This window comes from Stenella coeruleoalba (genome assembly GCF_951394435.1).
Source record: "Stenella coeruleoalba genome assembly, chromosome: 2".
NCBI classification, from domain to species: Eukaryota; Metazoa; Chordata; class Mammalia; order Artiodactyla; family Delphinidae; genus Stenella; species Stenella coeruleoalba.
Window position 1 is genome coordinate 26,779,192 of NC_137147.1, and position 14,216 is coordinate 26,793,407.

General features: G+C 49.5%; 1 protein-coding gene across 3 annotated transcripts in view; it reads right to left on the minus strand.

The window, feature by feature from the left end:
- Window positions 1–10,660: 10,660 nt before the first annotated feature.
- Window positions 10,661–14,216, minus strand: part of JDP2 (Jun dimerization protein 2) — a 41,744-nt gene continuing 38,188 nt past the window's right edge. For all 3 annotated transcript variants that reach the window (XM_079914015.1, XM_079914014.1, XM_079914016.1), the window contains exon 4: window positions 10,661–11,688. In XM_079914015.1, coding sequence (XP_079770141.1) covers window positions 11,503–11,688 — 186 coding nt within the window. In that variant the 3' untranslated portion in view covers window positions 10,661–11,502. The remainder of the gene's footprint in view (window positions 11,689–14,216) is intronic.

The window sequence follows — 14,216 nt, forward strand, 5'->3', positions numbered from 1 at the left end:
TCTGTCAGGTCCCTATTTGTCTTCCAACCTGGTTCAATAAAATGTTCTTGGACTGAATCCAGTAGTGCTACCTGCCTCAGTTTCCTCATCATTAAAATGGGACATAAAATTATAAGAACTTAGCACATGGTACATATTCAGTAAAAATTAGTATCTGTCCTTTAGTTCATTGTGAAGTCATACTATCTGCTGCAGTCGTGCAGTAATTTCTTTTTTACAGCTATGGAATCATAAGTCTGTGAAACTTTATAATCAATATCTACCCTTTAACTCAGAAAACAATGTATCAAGATATTAAAGTTTTGACTGAGACACCAAAGCACAACATATGTGAGGTCACATCACCAAGTGCAGACTTCACACAAAAAAATCTTTTTGAATAAATTTATTTTATTTATTTATTTTTGGCTGCATTGGGTCTTCATTGCTGCGCGCGAGCTTTCTCTAGTTGTGGCGAGCGGGGGCTACTCTTCGTTGCAGTGCGCAGGCTTCTCTTGTTGCAGAGCACAGGCTCTAGGCGCGCCGGCTTCAGTAGTTGTGGCTCGCGGGCTCTAGAGCGCAGGCTCAGTAGTTGTGGCGCACGGGCTTGGCTGCTCCGCAGCATGTGGGATCTTCCCGGACCAGAGATCGAACTCGTGTCCCCTGCACTGGCAGGCAGATTCTTAACTACTGTACCACCAGGGAAGCCCAGACTTCACAAATTTTAAAGAACTGGTTTCAAGATGACTGGACCTTTATCCAATTTGTGAATATAAAAGGGGCTCCAGGCATGGAGAGATGGGGAAAGCATTTGTAGAATGCCATTTCTTTGAAAACAGAAAACTGTTGTGGTGCGGAGTCCTTGTTTCCACCAGGCCGGAGGGAGAGGCTGCTGCCTCCTTTTCCTAAAGCCAAGTGAGAAGGGGGCTGCCATGGGGCCTTTTGAAGAACGGTTGTACCAGGCTGGGTCTACATGCCCTAGTATTTCTGGGCAGATGACTGAGAGCTTCCTAAGGCCGGTGTGGGCTGGTGTGGGCCAGCTGGAGACTGTCTAATAAGGCCCTAGAAGATCCTGGATGTGCCAGCAGGAAGCTGGAGGTGAGAGACAGTCTTCTGGGCCTCAGGAAAGTACTCGCTGCAGATGTATCTGCCCAGGTGGAGGGACATGCAGGAGAGGTCCCTGGAGACAGAACCTATGAAGAAAGAATCAGCTTTAAACATTGGCCAGGCCCAGCGCACCCAAAGCCAGCTTAGGACCCTGACAGCTCAAGGACAGTAGGCCATTCCTACCCCTTCGCCAGTGCTCCAAGCTCCTGCTCCATCCCTGGGAGGGGCCAGAAACTGGCCAGTCAGCCTGGGGTGAAGGAAGGGAAAAGAGAGACAGCTGATGGGAGAAATGGAGAAGAGACACCCAGTTGTCTCTGCCGGCTACAGGCTGTCAGCCTGACACAGGCCTGTGCTGGTGAGGGGAGAGTACTTGAGCAGATCAAGTTTGGCATTTCCATTTTTTTCTTTGACTGGACCTTCGTTTTTTGGGTTATTTATTTATTTATTTTTGGCTGCGGCGGGTCTTTGTTGCGGTGCGCGAGCTTCTCATTGCGGTGGCTTCTCTTGTGGCAGAGCACGGGTTCTAGGCGCGCAGGCTTCAGTAGTTGTGGTGTGTGGGCTCAGTAGTTGTGGCTCGCGGGCTCTAGAGCACGGGCTTCAGTAGCTGTGGCACACGGGCTCAGTTGCTCCGTGACATGTGGGATCTTCCCAGACCAGGGCTCAAACCCGTGTCCCCCTGCATTGGCAGGCGGATTCTTAACCAGTGCGCCACCAGGGAAGTCCTAGACTGGACCTTCTAATGAACGAGTTGAAGACTTAGAATGGCACAGGACTGTCTCTCACCTGAGAGTCAGCAGAAAAGTTCCTGACCTGCTGGAATTTTCACCTGGGGCAAGGAAAGATGATCCTCGTTGGATACATTTCAAGGAGACCGTGGGAGATAACATATTACGTTGTGAATTTAGCTCGAGTTGTGCATTCAAAACAGCCAGCACCTTATGGTCCATGGTACCTCTTAGCCTCACTGGGTCTGCCAGGTGATATGGTGGCAGCGTATATGGTGATACGGTACCAGCGGCAGAGCAGTCGGTGCTGCAGCCTGGCCCTGATGCGCAGCCTTTCTTGTTCTAGGTCCCACTCAAAACTAGCAGCTTTCTAAGCCACTGAGAAGTGGGTCAGAGCAGTGTTCCTAAGTGAGGTATATATGCTGCTTCCAAAATTCCGAAGCGGCCCACTAGGTCCTATGCCTCTTTCTCAGTAGCAGAGTGCCAGGTGCAGTTACTTATCCTTTGTCTTGAAAGGGATGCTTCCAAATGCCCTAGACCGCAGGACCACTAAAAATATCATCCATGCGGCAGGCCCCTGAATCCTCATGGGGTTTCTTTCCAATCCTCTCTCATGCTCATGTGCCTTCCTAGGGTGTTAGCCACTTCTGTCCGCAGGTCTTATCAGCACCATGTTATCAATATAATGGGAGCAGCTGGATTCTTTGGAATGTCAAGGGGATCAAAGCTCCTGTGGATTATATTCTGATGGGGGGCAAGAGAGTTAATATAGCCCTTGGGCTAGACAGTAAATGGGAACTTCTGCCTTTCTCATGTAAAAGTGAGCTGGTTTTGATTTTCTTTATGGATGGGAATTGAGTAGAACGCATTTATCAATTAATAGCTGCTTACCAAAGGCCAAGTACTGTATAACCTGTTCTAATCATGATAACACCCCAAGCATGGCAGTAGTGAGAGGGAATACCACTTGGTTAGGTTTACAGTAGTCCACCATCACTCACCACTACCCATCTGATTTCACAGACATCAAATGAGTGAATTCTACAGGGAGATGATATGGACAGCCAGCACCCTCTTGCATCCTTTAAGTCTTTGCTGGTGGTGCTGTTCTCTGCAGTTGCACCTAGGATGTAGAGTCATTTCTGATTTGCCATCTTGGCTGGGGATGGTATAGTTTCAAGCACTTCCATTCAGCTTTTCCTACCAAAACCCTCTTATCAGTAGGAGCTGGGGAAAGAGCCACAGGGAGGGTCTGTGGGCCTATTAAACCCACTAGAGGCAGACTTGGGCCAGAGCATCTTTTATCTCCTGGCCTCCACAAACCCATCTCCAGCTACTCTGGAAGAGCATAATAGCAGGTGCCCTGGTATCAGTGTCATCTCATACCCTTAATTTTAATGGGGATGTTGGGATTCAATGCTCCTCAAAAGATGTGAGAATTCCCTTCCCCACTATATATAGTTACCTTTAGGGAAGGATCAGGGAAGTGTTTACTCAATAAATGTATTGTTTATTAAATAATGTACTGAATACATGTGATGGTAACACAGGGGGTTTCCTCAAGGGGAGCCAGCTATCCTTCAATCAATGGGCTCTGGGTCTGTGAACTTAGATCTAGAAAGTACATGAGGCCCTGCTGTCCATGATACCAGTTAATTGCCTTCACCTGGCCTCTACTATTCTAGAATTGCATAATCCCATTGACACTAGGGAACCCCAGTTCTACGGCAGCAACTCCTGCTGTCCAGCCTGGCCTGCAGAGGTGACCGGTTCAGGGCCTCTCCAAGGATCTAGTGGCCCCTCTCCAGTACCTCATCACTGCCTTAGTGACACTCTGGTTCTCCTGAGGAGCGTGGTCAGGTGATGGGGCCCCCAGTCTCACATAACAAATCCATCTAACTAGGGCCTCCTCCCCGGACCATCTGACTCTTCCTTAATTCTCAGCCAAGGCAGTGCAGCATCTCCACCTCATTCAATGCCACGGCATTGAACCTTGAGTCACAAGTGAGTTTTTCCATGTAAAAAACGTATCTCCTTCCCGGTTGTATTCTGGGCCCCTCAAGACCCAGTCATTCTTGTATGTCTCTGCTGCTGCTTGCTAAGATGGATCTGCCACATCCTGTAGTTCCTTCAACAGATAAGTGATTTCCCTCCGGAGCAGGGACTGTATTTCCCTTACTTGGGCTGAACTGAGATGTGACCCTATTTACCTGCCTGGCAGTAATGAGTGTGGCAGCAGTGGATCTTGAGGGTAAACATCACGCTGCAGGGTACCTGCTTCGAGTGCAATCTTTCCACGGTCTCCAAGCAAGGGAAGGCTGCTTTTAAGGGGCAGGGGGCCGCTTTTGCCAGTCCAGAGGGCTCAAGGGATCCTAGAGGTTCAAGTCTCATTTACACAGATGCCCCATTTTGGGTCTCAAGGTCCTACATTTTTCCCTTTTAGCATCCTGACTTTGATATTGAAAATTTGTCAAGGATGGACATTGGTTCTCCTTAAGGGGTCTGCCACCCTTACGATTAGATTCTGGGCCTGATTCTCAGCACAGTGTGCCCTGGGACTGGGAGAGACAAGTGTCTCCTTAAATACTGCCAGAGATGCAGTCTGGTTTTCACAGCGCATCTTGAGATTATAGTTGTCTGAACTGTTTTGCATTTTCTTTTTCTGAGACTTCCAAAATGGCTAACAAAAGGCAACTAACTCAAGCTTTATAACTTATCCCCATACCATTCAGATGCCACAGCAGTCACTTCCCTTTCCACCTGTATCACATCTCAATCCACGCAGGAGAGTCTGAGTAAAGACAGCAGGTCAGGGATTCTCCCCACCCCACTCACTATCACTGCCACCTGACTGGCAAATAGACTCAGCTCTAAATACCCCATCCTAAATATCCCTGAGGGTCTGATTTCTAGGGTTACTTCTGATACCACCTCTTTTCACTTGGGTGCCCCCCCGAAGCAGAACCTGAGACAAATGCTTGTGCTCAGGTAGTTTATGTGGGAGTGAGAGGAGTGAAACAGAGAAAGAGAGGAAACCAATACAAGGTGTGTTATTGAATTGGGTACCTCTATCGGTCACTTCTGCAGGTCTTGCTTAATCCTGCAAGACCTTTTGAGGAACCTAGGAAACATGCCTCAGAATTCTCCACCTGGAGGATGAAAGGGGAAAGCATCTATCCGTTGATTCTTCCCCCCAATTAGTCAAAGGGGACCCTATGGGCATTGATTCCCCCGAATTTCCAAGTTGCATATGTGTAGGTGCCAAGGGGGTAGTCATGGATGTCCCCGGGACAGAGGTGGGAGGTTGCTCACACCTGCTCAGAACTGGTCACGTGATAGAGCTGGGGTCAGAGGACTTAACATGGGGCACCACGGGTACCCGGTACAGTCCACCCAGGTGAGTACTGTCCTTCCGAACAGCAGAAGCTGATGCTTAAGTATAACTTCACTGAAGTTGTTCCAAAGCGCTCGGAGTCATTTCTTTAGGAATAACCCACAGAGCCAGTTTAGGACCTAAATGAGAAACTCAGTCTCTTACTGTATTTAGTTTTTAAGCCAAAATAGTATGCCTGGATTAATTAACCTGATCATTAACCATAATTTAGCTCTTACCAAAGAAAGACAATTTGCCAGTATGGAGAACAAGCTCATTTCAAGGTTACAGAAATGTAATATAAAGGAATAAGATTGGCATCAATCTCATGGCTTTATACTTAGTCACACCTTATATGAATAAATGTGTGTCTATATACCTGTGTGTTGTGTATGTAACTGTGTTTGCCTCTGCCTATACTGTGTCACATGTCTGAGTATATCTGTGGATTTGTGTGTGGCGTCTGTGTTCATCGTGTGTTGTGCGTGTTGACCATCCACTAAGTGCCAAGCACTGGGCATGTCTGTATAGAGACTCCATCCTTAAGGCACTTACTTGGAAAACAGTCTATCTTGCCAGGGAGTGAGGAGGGCTGCCGTTAAGAATCTCCAACTCTTGGGACTTCCCTGGTGGTCCAATAGGTAAGACTCCATGCTCCCAATGCAGGGAGCCCGGGTTTAATCCCTGGTGTGGGAACTAGATCCCACACGCATGCCACAACTGGGAGTCCACACGCTGCAACTAAAAAGATCCCGCATGCCGCAACGAGGATTCCGCATGTCGCGACTAAGACCTGGCGCAGCCTAAATAAATTAAAAAAAAAAAAAAGAAAAGAAAAGATTCTCCAACTCGTAAATTCCTACTGTGGTAGGCAGAATAATGGCCTTCCAAAGATGGAAACTGTGACTATGTTATGTCACGTGGCAAGGGGGAATTAAGGTTGCAGGTGGAATTAAAGTTGCTAATCAGTTGACCTTAAAATAAGATTATCCAGCATTATTCAGGTGGGGCCAATATAACACAAGGGTCCTTAAAGGATGTAGGGCAGAAGAGTTAGTGTCAGAGTGATCAACAGGAGAAAGACACAAGCAGCCAGTGCTGGCTTTGAAGTTGGAAGGGGCCATGAGCCCAAGGAATGTGGGCAGCCTCCATAAACCGGAAAAGGCCAGAAAACAGATTCTCCCCCAGAGCCTGCAAAAAGGAACGCAACCTGCTGGCACCTTGATTTTAACCCAGTGAGACCCATTTTGGACTTCTGACCTCCAGAACGCTAAGATATTAAAATTTGTGTTGTTTTAAGCCATTCAATCTGTGGTACTTTGTTATAGTGGCAACAGGAATCCGATACACCTGTGACACCTGGGTCTTTAAAAGGTTCCCCCTTTGCTTTAAAGCTGCACTTAAAGGTGTGGTGGAGTTGCATTTTACACAGGGATTGGGTTGAATATTCAGGACGTAACAAGAAAAGGTAGAGTCGGAATTAACCTTGAACATAACTTGCATGGCTCATTATGTAGAGGGCAGGGACCAGGACCCGCTGAAGTGGTACAGATAAACACTCCCCAAGGTGCCCTCACCCCGGGGTCCCCTCACCACCGGGCACTCGGCTTATTAACTGGAAGGGCCAGCTAAACAAACCACATGTTTTGAATCATCTTTCTCTCCCTCAAGGCATGCAATTAAATTTGCATAAATTCAAAGAACGTATGCTGCAACTCTATTGTAATTTCAGATTTTGTTTTATTTTCTGAGTTTGCCAAGGAAAGAATGGAAAAACAAAACCTTCTATTTGTGGTGTTTGTGGCTTGTTCTTTTTATTAGGAAATATACCAAGCATACAGAGAAGCATGAAGAAGATAACCCGCGTCTGTGTGCGTATCCCTCACCCCTGACAAATTCTAAGATTATTCGACATTTGATTCAAATTTTTAAAAATAAATGAAATGTTACACGTACAGTTGAAACCCAGTGTCCTCTTTAGCCTTGCAGATACCATCCCCAAACCCCTTCCTCCCCACCCCCCAGGAGTAATTCCCTATTACTTCTTTTTTCTTTTCTTTTCTTTTCTTTTTTTTTTGCGGTCCGCGGGCCTGTCACTGTTGTGGCCTCTCCCGTGGCGGAGCACAGGCTCCGGACGCGCAGGCTCAGCGGCCATGGCTCACGGGCCCAGCCGCTCTGCGGCACGTGGGATCTTCCCAGACCGGGGCACGAACCCGTGTCCCCTGCATCGGCAGGTGGACTCTCAACCACTGCGCCACCAGGGAAGCCTCCCTATTCCTTATTTTGATGTTGACAGCATTCCTGTGCATGCTTTTGTACCTCTATTACCCAGATCTGTGTGTACCCATAAACAATAAAGTCCATGTTTGGAAACACTGTATAAACGGTGTACCGCATACATGCTTCTGCAGCTGGCTCCCCATCCTCAACAGTTTCTGAGGTTCACCCACATTGATACCTGTACCTCTAATTCATTCCTTATAACTGTTGAGTAATACTCGATTTTATGAAAACACAATTTGTTTACCTGCTCTTCTGTTCATAGGTATTTAGGCTGTTTGCCACTTATCTTTATTACAGACGAACATTCAGTAAACGTGCTTGTACTTTTCCTTGTGCCCCTATGCCAGGGTCCCTCCTAAAGGTGTATCTTTAGGAGGGAAATTGCTAGGTCAAAGGTGTGTGTAGCTTGAGTGTCACCGGTTATCGCCAAACCGCTTTACACAGTAGTCACACCAATTTCCCACCGGCCGTGTAGGTAAGTTCCCTTTAACCTGAATCCTGACCAATACATACTAGTTGCTGCCTCTCTGACAGCTAATGGGTCTCGTCCTTCTCGGGTTGCCCAGTTGATTCTCACAGCAACCCTGGGGAGATGTGGCACAAGTCTCATCTAGGACCACCTGGCAGGAGGGCACAAGGAAGCCCAGGGAGAGGATGATGAGCCCAACGCAGCTGGCTGTGGCCGTTCAGGAGCCGAAAGAACCCAGGAGTCTTGGATCCCCGGCACCCATCGCCACAGGAACCAGATACGTGGCCAGAACAGTAACTCTGCAGCGACTTTTAGAGAATAAAAGATATTCAAGTAATCAGTACTATGTGGTAAATAACAACCATCCCCGCTAACAGATAATCACCACTGTGTGGAGCTTCGTATTTCACCAGACACTTTCACATGCATTCCATGTTTGACCTTGACAACAACCCCATAAGGGGGTTGTTGGATTACTGTTCCTACTGTACAGATAAGGGATTGGATTACTGTTCCTACTGTACAGATAAGTGAGGCTCATAGCTGGTCAGTAGAAGACTGGATCTTGAACCTACTTGCCTTTAAAGTTATGTCTTCTGTACGTACACTTGGAGATGGGTGTCTGAGAGTTGGGAATGCTCAACCTGTGCCATCTCTCCTGGCCCTCTGCACACAAGTTCTCCCAGTAACTGAGGTCACACCACAAACACAGCATTTCCCCCAGGGTGAGGCCCAGGCCAGCTTTTTACACCTGGAGTCAGACTGTAAGAACATCCTGACTCCGTCACTCAAAGGACTGTGATTTGGGCAAGTTACTTCGCCTCTGTGCCTCGGTTTTCTCATCTGTAACATGGGAATGATGGCATCTACCTCCCAGCAAGGTCGTAGTACGGACTGGCTGCAGTAGCGCATCTAACCTGTCAGGCACACAGAAAACATGTGAACATTAGCCCTTAGGAGGCAGACTGTGACTGACGGACTTCTGGCTTCCCACAGCAGGGAGCTGTGGTCCTGATGAGGAAAGGTGGGCCACAGCATAGCACATGCCACTGATTCTGGGAGACAGCCCGTCCTCGGAGGCGAAGGAGGGCTCTGTCCTGGAGGTACAGGTTCGCGGCACCCAGCACAGGACCAGAGGAACCACAGCCAAGGGCAGGCGGTGGTCCTGCAGGAACGTCCACCAGATCACATGAGGGGCCTGTAAGTCCCCATCTTCACTTTTCTCAAGGCTTGGTAAATGTCAAAGGATTACAGCCTGAGGGTTCGCCGTGTGCCACCACAGCTGCCAGTGAGCTGACCAGGCATTGCTTCCAAGGCAGGGCTCGGAGGGTGAGGGCTGGGCGTGGCGCACCGAGCATGTTGGGTAGAGGGGACCTGAGATAAGGCAGTAAGGAACCAAAGGTGTATTAATGACCTGTTCTTGGTTCCTGTCCATCCCAGAAGGAATCGTTCAAGATCTGAGAAGTAACCCAAGCTCACTGCTGTCCTTGACGTGAAGCCTCACCATCAGCAACTAGTTATCCAGCCCCAGTAATGGAGAAGAGAGAACACACAAGTCTAAGGTAGGACAGTAGGGCTCAGCTCCTGGGTCTGCCTGTTTACAGCTGGGTGAGCGTTAATCTTCGTAAGCCTCAGTTTGCACAGCAGTACAATGGGACTAAAACACCTATCCCACCTGCCTCATAGAGCTGGAACATCAGATGAGTAATTGCATGGAAGTGCCCTGTGAACCATCACGTGCCACGTAACTGGCAGCTCTTGCCTATGGCACTGAGCTGTTCTTGTTCTTGGTGGTGGGGGGGCAGGTAGTATCCATTCACACCATTTGCTCACATCACTGGTTCACTCCATGACCGTGGCACAGCCTGGAACTCTACCCAGCCCTCCCAGAAACTAGATCTGTGACCATGGCCTCATAGGCCTCCTGTTCTAATCAGGTGAGACATTCCACCACGGGGACAATCACACAGTCAGCTGGCCACAGGTGGAGAAAGTCATGGGCCTTTGGAAGCAGAGTTCAAACGTCAGCTCTGCTCCTCACGAGCTGGGTGATCTTGGATGAGCCACTTACCCTCTCTGAGCCTCAGTTATTTTTAAAATGGAGGTAATGATGCCTATTTTGTGCTGTTGAGAGAAGTGAATGAGACTATATATGCTGGTCACCCAGTAAGTCCTCAACAAGGCAAATTTAAACTCCCTGGGCCTAGAATTCCTCATCTACAAATGGGGACAACGGCTGCTCCCTGATAAGGCCATTGTGAAGATGAACAGAGACAGTGTGTGGAGCACACACAGGATTTAGCTCATGACCGTCAGCTCCATAAGCGCAGGGCCTAGGTTTGTTTTATTCCCCAGGGACTACCCAGCCCCTTGTAGCGTACCTGGCACATACCCAGCTGGCACTCAGGAAACATTTGTTGAGTGAACGAGCAAAGGAAGTACTGCAGATTTAACTTCTCTGAGCCTCGACTTCCTCGTCTATAAAATGGGCATGTAAATACTTACCTGGGAGGGCTGTTGTGAAAACCAAGGGCCCACAGCAGATGCTCCAAACATTCTCCGACACCGCACACCGGGAGGTCACCAGGTGTGCCTTGCACCCCATTCCCCAGGCAGACACCACAAGAGGCGGCTGGGTAAGTAAGAGTAACATTTACTGAGCAATACAGGACTGAGTACTATGAAGGGTTTACCAGGATGGAAACGCACCCCACCCCCTCCCCGGACACCCCGAAACACCCAGAGACTACAGTACTTAGGAGTTACACACAACGGCCATAACTGCTGGATATCTGTTCGTAACAGACAAACCATAACATATTTATACTGTATCACATCGAGTGATTATAGAAATCCATATATATATTGCTTGTATAAAATCTTTTTTTTTGTAAAAAATATTAAAAAAAAAAAAAAAGAAAGATAAAAAACATGTGCAGTTGAAAGCCCTGCCAGGACAGCCAGTCTGTAAACATTCAGTGAGTATGTGCTTTGGAAGGGCGCCCGCGCCTCGTGCCCGCAGCAAACTCCAGCAGGGCCGGCGAGGGTGCACCCGGCTGCTACTCCCCAGCAAGGCCGCACCGGGCCCCGCATCACGGCCCTCTCCAGCCTCGCATCAGGGTCAGGGGTCAGGGCTGGGGCAGGCAGATGGCAGTGTTACTCAGCTCCATCCTCAGCCGTGTTTGGTTGTAACTCATGGCTTTTCCTGGCTGCTCGGAGGTCCCTGGGGTAGGTGGCCTGGCGGAGAGGCCGGAGAAGTGCCCAAGGCTGCCTGGCTGGGCGTCTCTCCGGCCTGGGTGCCTCTGTCCTGCCTCGTTTGAGCTGGGCCCCAGCAGGACAGCCCCACCCTCAAGTCTACTTTGGTCTCAGCGCTTGGTCCTTCTGGGTTTCGTCAGCCTGCTCTTCCCCTTATGCGGCTGATCTGAGTTTCACAAAAAAGCCCCACTAATTACTGGCTGTGCTGAGCCTTGCTGTAAAGTTTTTCATGCACCAAGGAAGGGCCCTCTGGTGGCCTCCTCCTCCTCTTCCTCCTCTTCCTCCTCTTCCTCCTCCTCCCAAGCCCACGGTCACTTCTTCTCTAGCTGCTCAAGCAGCGGGTTGCCTTCCGACTCGGGCGTCTTGACGCTGTCCGTCCGAACGATACAGGTGGGGCGATGCCGGTTCAGCATCAGAATGAGCTGCTGTCGCTCCTGCTTTAGCTCCTCAATCTGGGTCTTTAGCTCTGCGTTCATGAGTTCCAGCCGCTCGGATTCCTGCATGCAAAACAGACACGTGGCTTTAGGCTCTCACTGGGAACCAGCTCCGGGAAGAGACTCTCCCTCTGGGTAGGCACAGGGCACAGCAGGCTGGCGTTTGCCTGTTTTCTGTCTGCCAGGTTCCCACTAGAGGAAGCACAGAATCTGCTATTGAGTCCCCCGGGGTAACTGACTTTCTTTAGGCCGTGCCTGTCACACCTGTGACACTGGCCTGTGTTGCTAGTGGGATGAACCCAGGTTATATCCTGGGGCCAGCCTGGCTCATGTCCCACCTCTCTTCCCCACTCAATCCACTCCAGCCACAGTGGCTTCCTTGCTGTTGCTCAAATACGCCAAATACTCTCCTGCCTCAGGGCCTTTGCACAAGAAACAAAGGGTGGGACAGGAATGGAGGCCAAGCGTATCCAGAACAGATGCATGGAGGGTCCACGGAGGGGTTAAAGGTGGCCCACGATGGCAGTGCAATGGCAAGGTGCTTTATGTATGATAAATGTATGTTGGGGATATACTGGCCTGTAGGGTCCACAGGCCCAGTGTGGTCACGTAATTCCTCCTAAAACATGTGCTTCCTGGTTATTAGTCTATAATGATTTAAACAGCCTCTTCCTTATCCCCTGATATCTAGAACCTCTGCCCACTGGGAGGCAATCAATAGTCATCCTTCTGGATCCAAAATGTGGCTTTAAATAGACCTCAGGTGAGATTTCCAGAGAACTTCCAGCTCAGCTGGAGAGGCTCCAGGGCAAGGAAGCAACATTGATTTGATTTAGGGGGGTTTACCTGTTCATGATAACAGGTGATGGGCGTACCAATTCAAGGCTCTGGGGGTCAACACAGGAAAATACAGAGGCACCGGAATGGTATTTCTTGGACTCTGTCTAAAAACTTATGACCAGTTTGGAGGTTGGAATTTACTCAAGGGCCAGCAAAGGTTGACCAGTGATTCTCAACTAGAAGCAATTTTTGCCTCCCAGGAGACATTTGACAATATCTGGAGACATTTTTGTTGTCACAACTGGGGAGGGTGGGCGCCCTTGGAATCCAGTGGGTAGGGATCAGGGATGATCCTAGATATCCTTCAATGCACAGGACCCCACAACAAGAACTATCAATCCAAAATGTCCACAGTGCCAAGGCCGGGCAACCTGCATCAGACCGAGTGTGGGCTGTGGTTGCGATGGGCTGAGTGGCCCCGCCTGGGGGCCCGGCCGGGCAGCCTCCCTCGGGGCTCTCCAGGGCCCCAGGACTGCTGTCTTCCCCACACCAGCCAGGCTGACTGAGTTGTTCCTTTTGCTCATGTCTGCAGAGGCAGCCCAGTGCTGGGGACTCAGAACTGCTGAGATATACAGTCCTCATGACCAGACGCTGAGGGAGAACAGCCTCAAAGAAGGAAAAAGTGCTCAGGGGAAAATATTAAAAGCCAGCTAGGGTGGTTTTGGATTCAGCCAGATAAAGCGCGACAGGGAGGCCGGCCTGGTCCATGGTTCTCCAAATTCCGAGAGAAGAGCATCGCTGAGGGCCAGGAGAGACCCCACGTGAAACCATGAGTCTGGGGCAGGTAGGTGCCCATCTTAGCTGCCTGCCCACTGGGTCTACAACCTGGTGACCTTGGGAATGTCTCTGACCGTGCGGTTCCCCCCAGTCAGGGTTTTAGCTCCAACTTCTAAGCCTCTGAGCCTCTTGCCTCCAGGAGTTTCGGTTCAATCCACCCACCCACAAGCGTGTGCCGAGAACCTGCTGTGTACAGTGAATGCTCTAGGGGGTCCAGAGGCCCATGAGCCCCTACACAGATCTTGTGCAGCTTCCCCTCTAAGGGGAAGAAGGATTTCTAGAGCAGGGCAGAGCTTATCATGTGTCCCTCAGCCATCCAGGGTCTAGAAGACCATGAGAGAGTGGGCTAAATGGCCGAGTCTGACCTTGGGTTTGAAAAATAGGTTGACGCTGGTTGAACAGAGAAAGTCGGTAGGAGTGGGGGGCATTTCAAGAAGCAAGCCCTGAGTGAACAAGGACGCAGACAGGGGAAAGCTTAAGATGTGTTTAGGAGATAAAAATCCTCCATTGTGACCATAGGTCACTTTAGGATATAGTAGGGTACAAAGCTGGGAAGGTGGATTTATAGCCAGAACCAGAAAAGCTGGTGGGTTTGGAATCAGAGTCAAGAGTAAGTTTCCTAACTTCCCTGAGCCTCAGTTATCTTGTCGGTAAAAAGATGATGATCCTGGGGATTAAATGACTGCACATGGGAAAAGCATTTTGTAAACTGAAGGGTTAGGGAGGCTTAAGGAATTTTTACGTTAAGCCATGAGCAAGGGAATATGAAGACAAGAAGGAGGAGAAGCAGAGGAGGAGGCCGTTTCCAAGAAAACTTGGCAGGTCTTGGAGACTGCCTGCATTTGCAGAATGGGCAGCTGGGAGGAGAGCTGCCCTTGAGCCTGGGCTGGGGGGTATCCAAGGAAGCAGGGAGGTGGGAGTTGCTCTGGAGAGCAGTGGGGAGGGCAAGGAACGAGTTGGGTTGCACAGTGGAC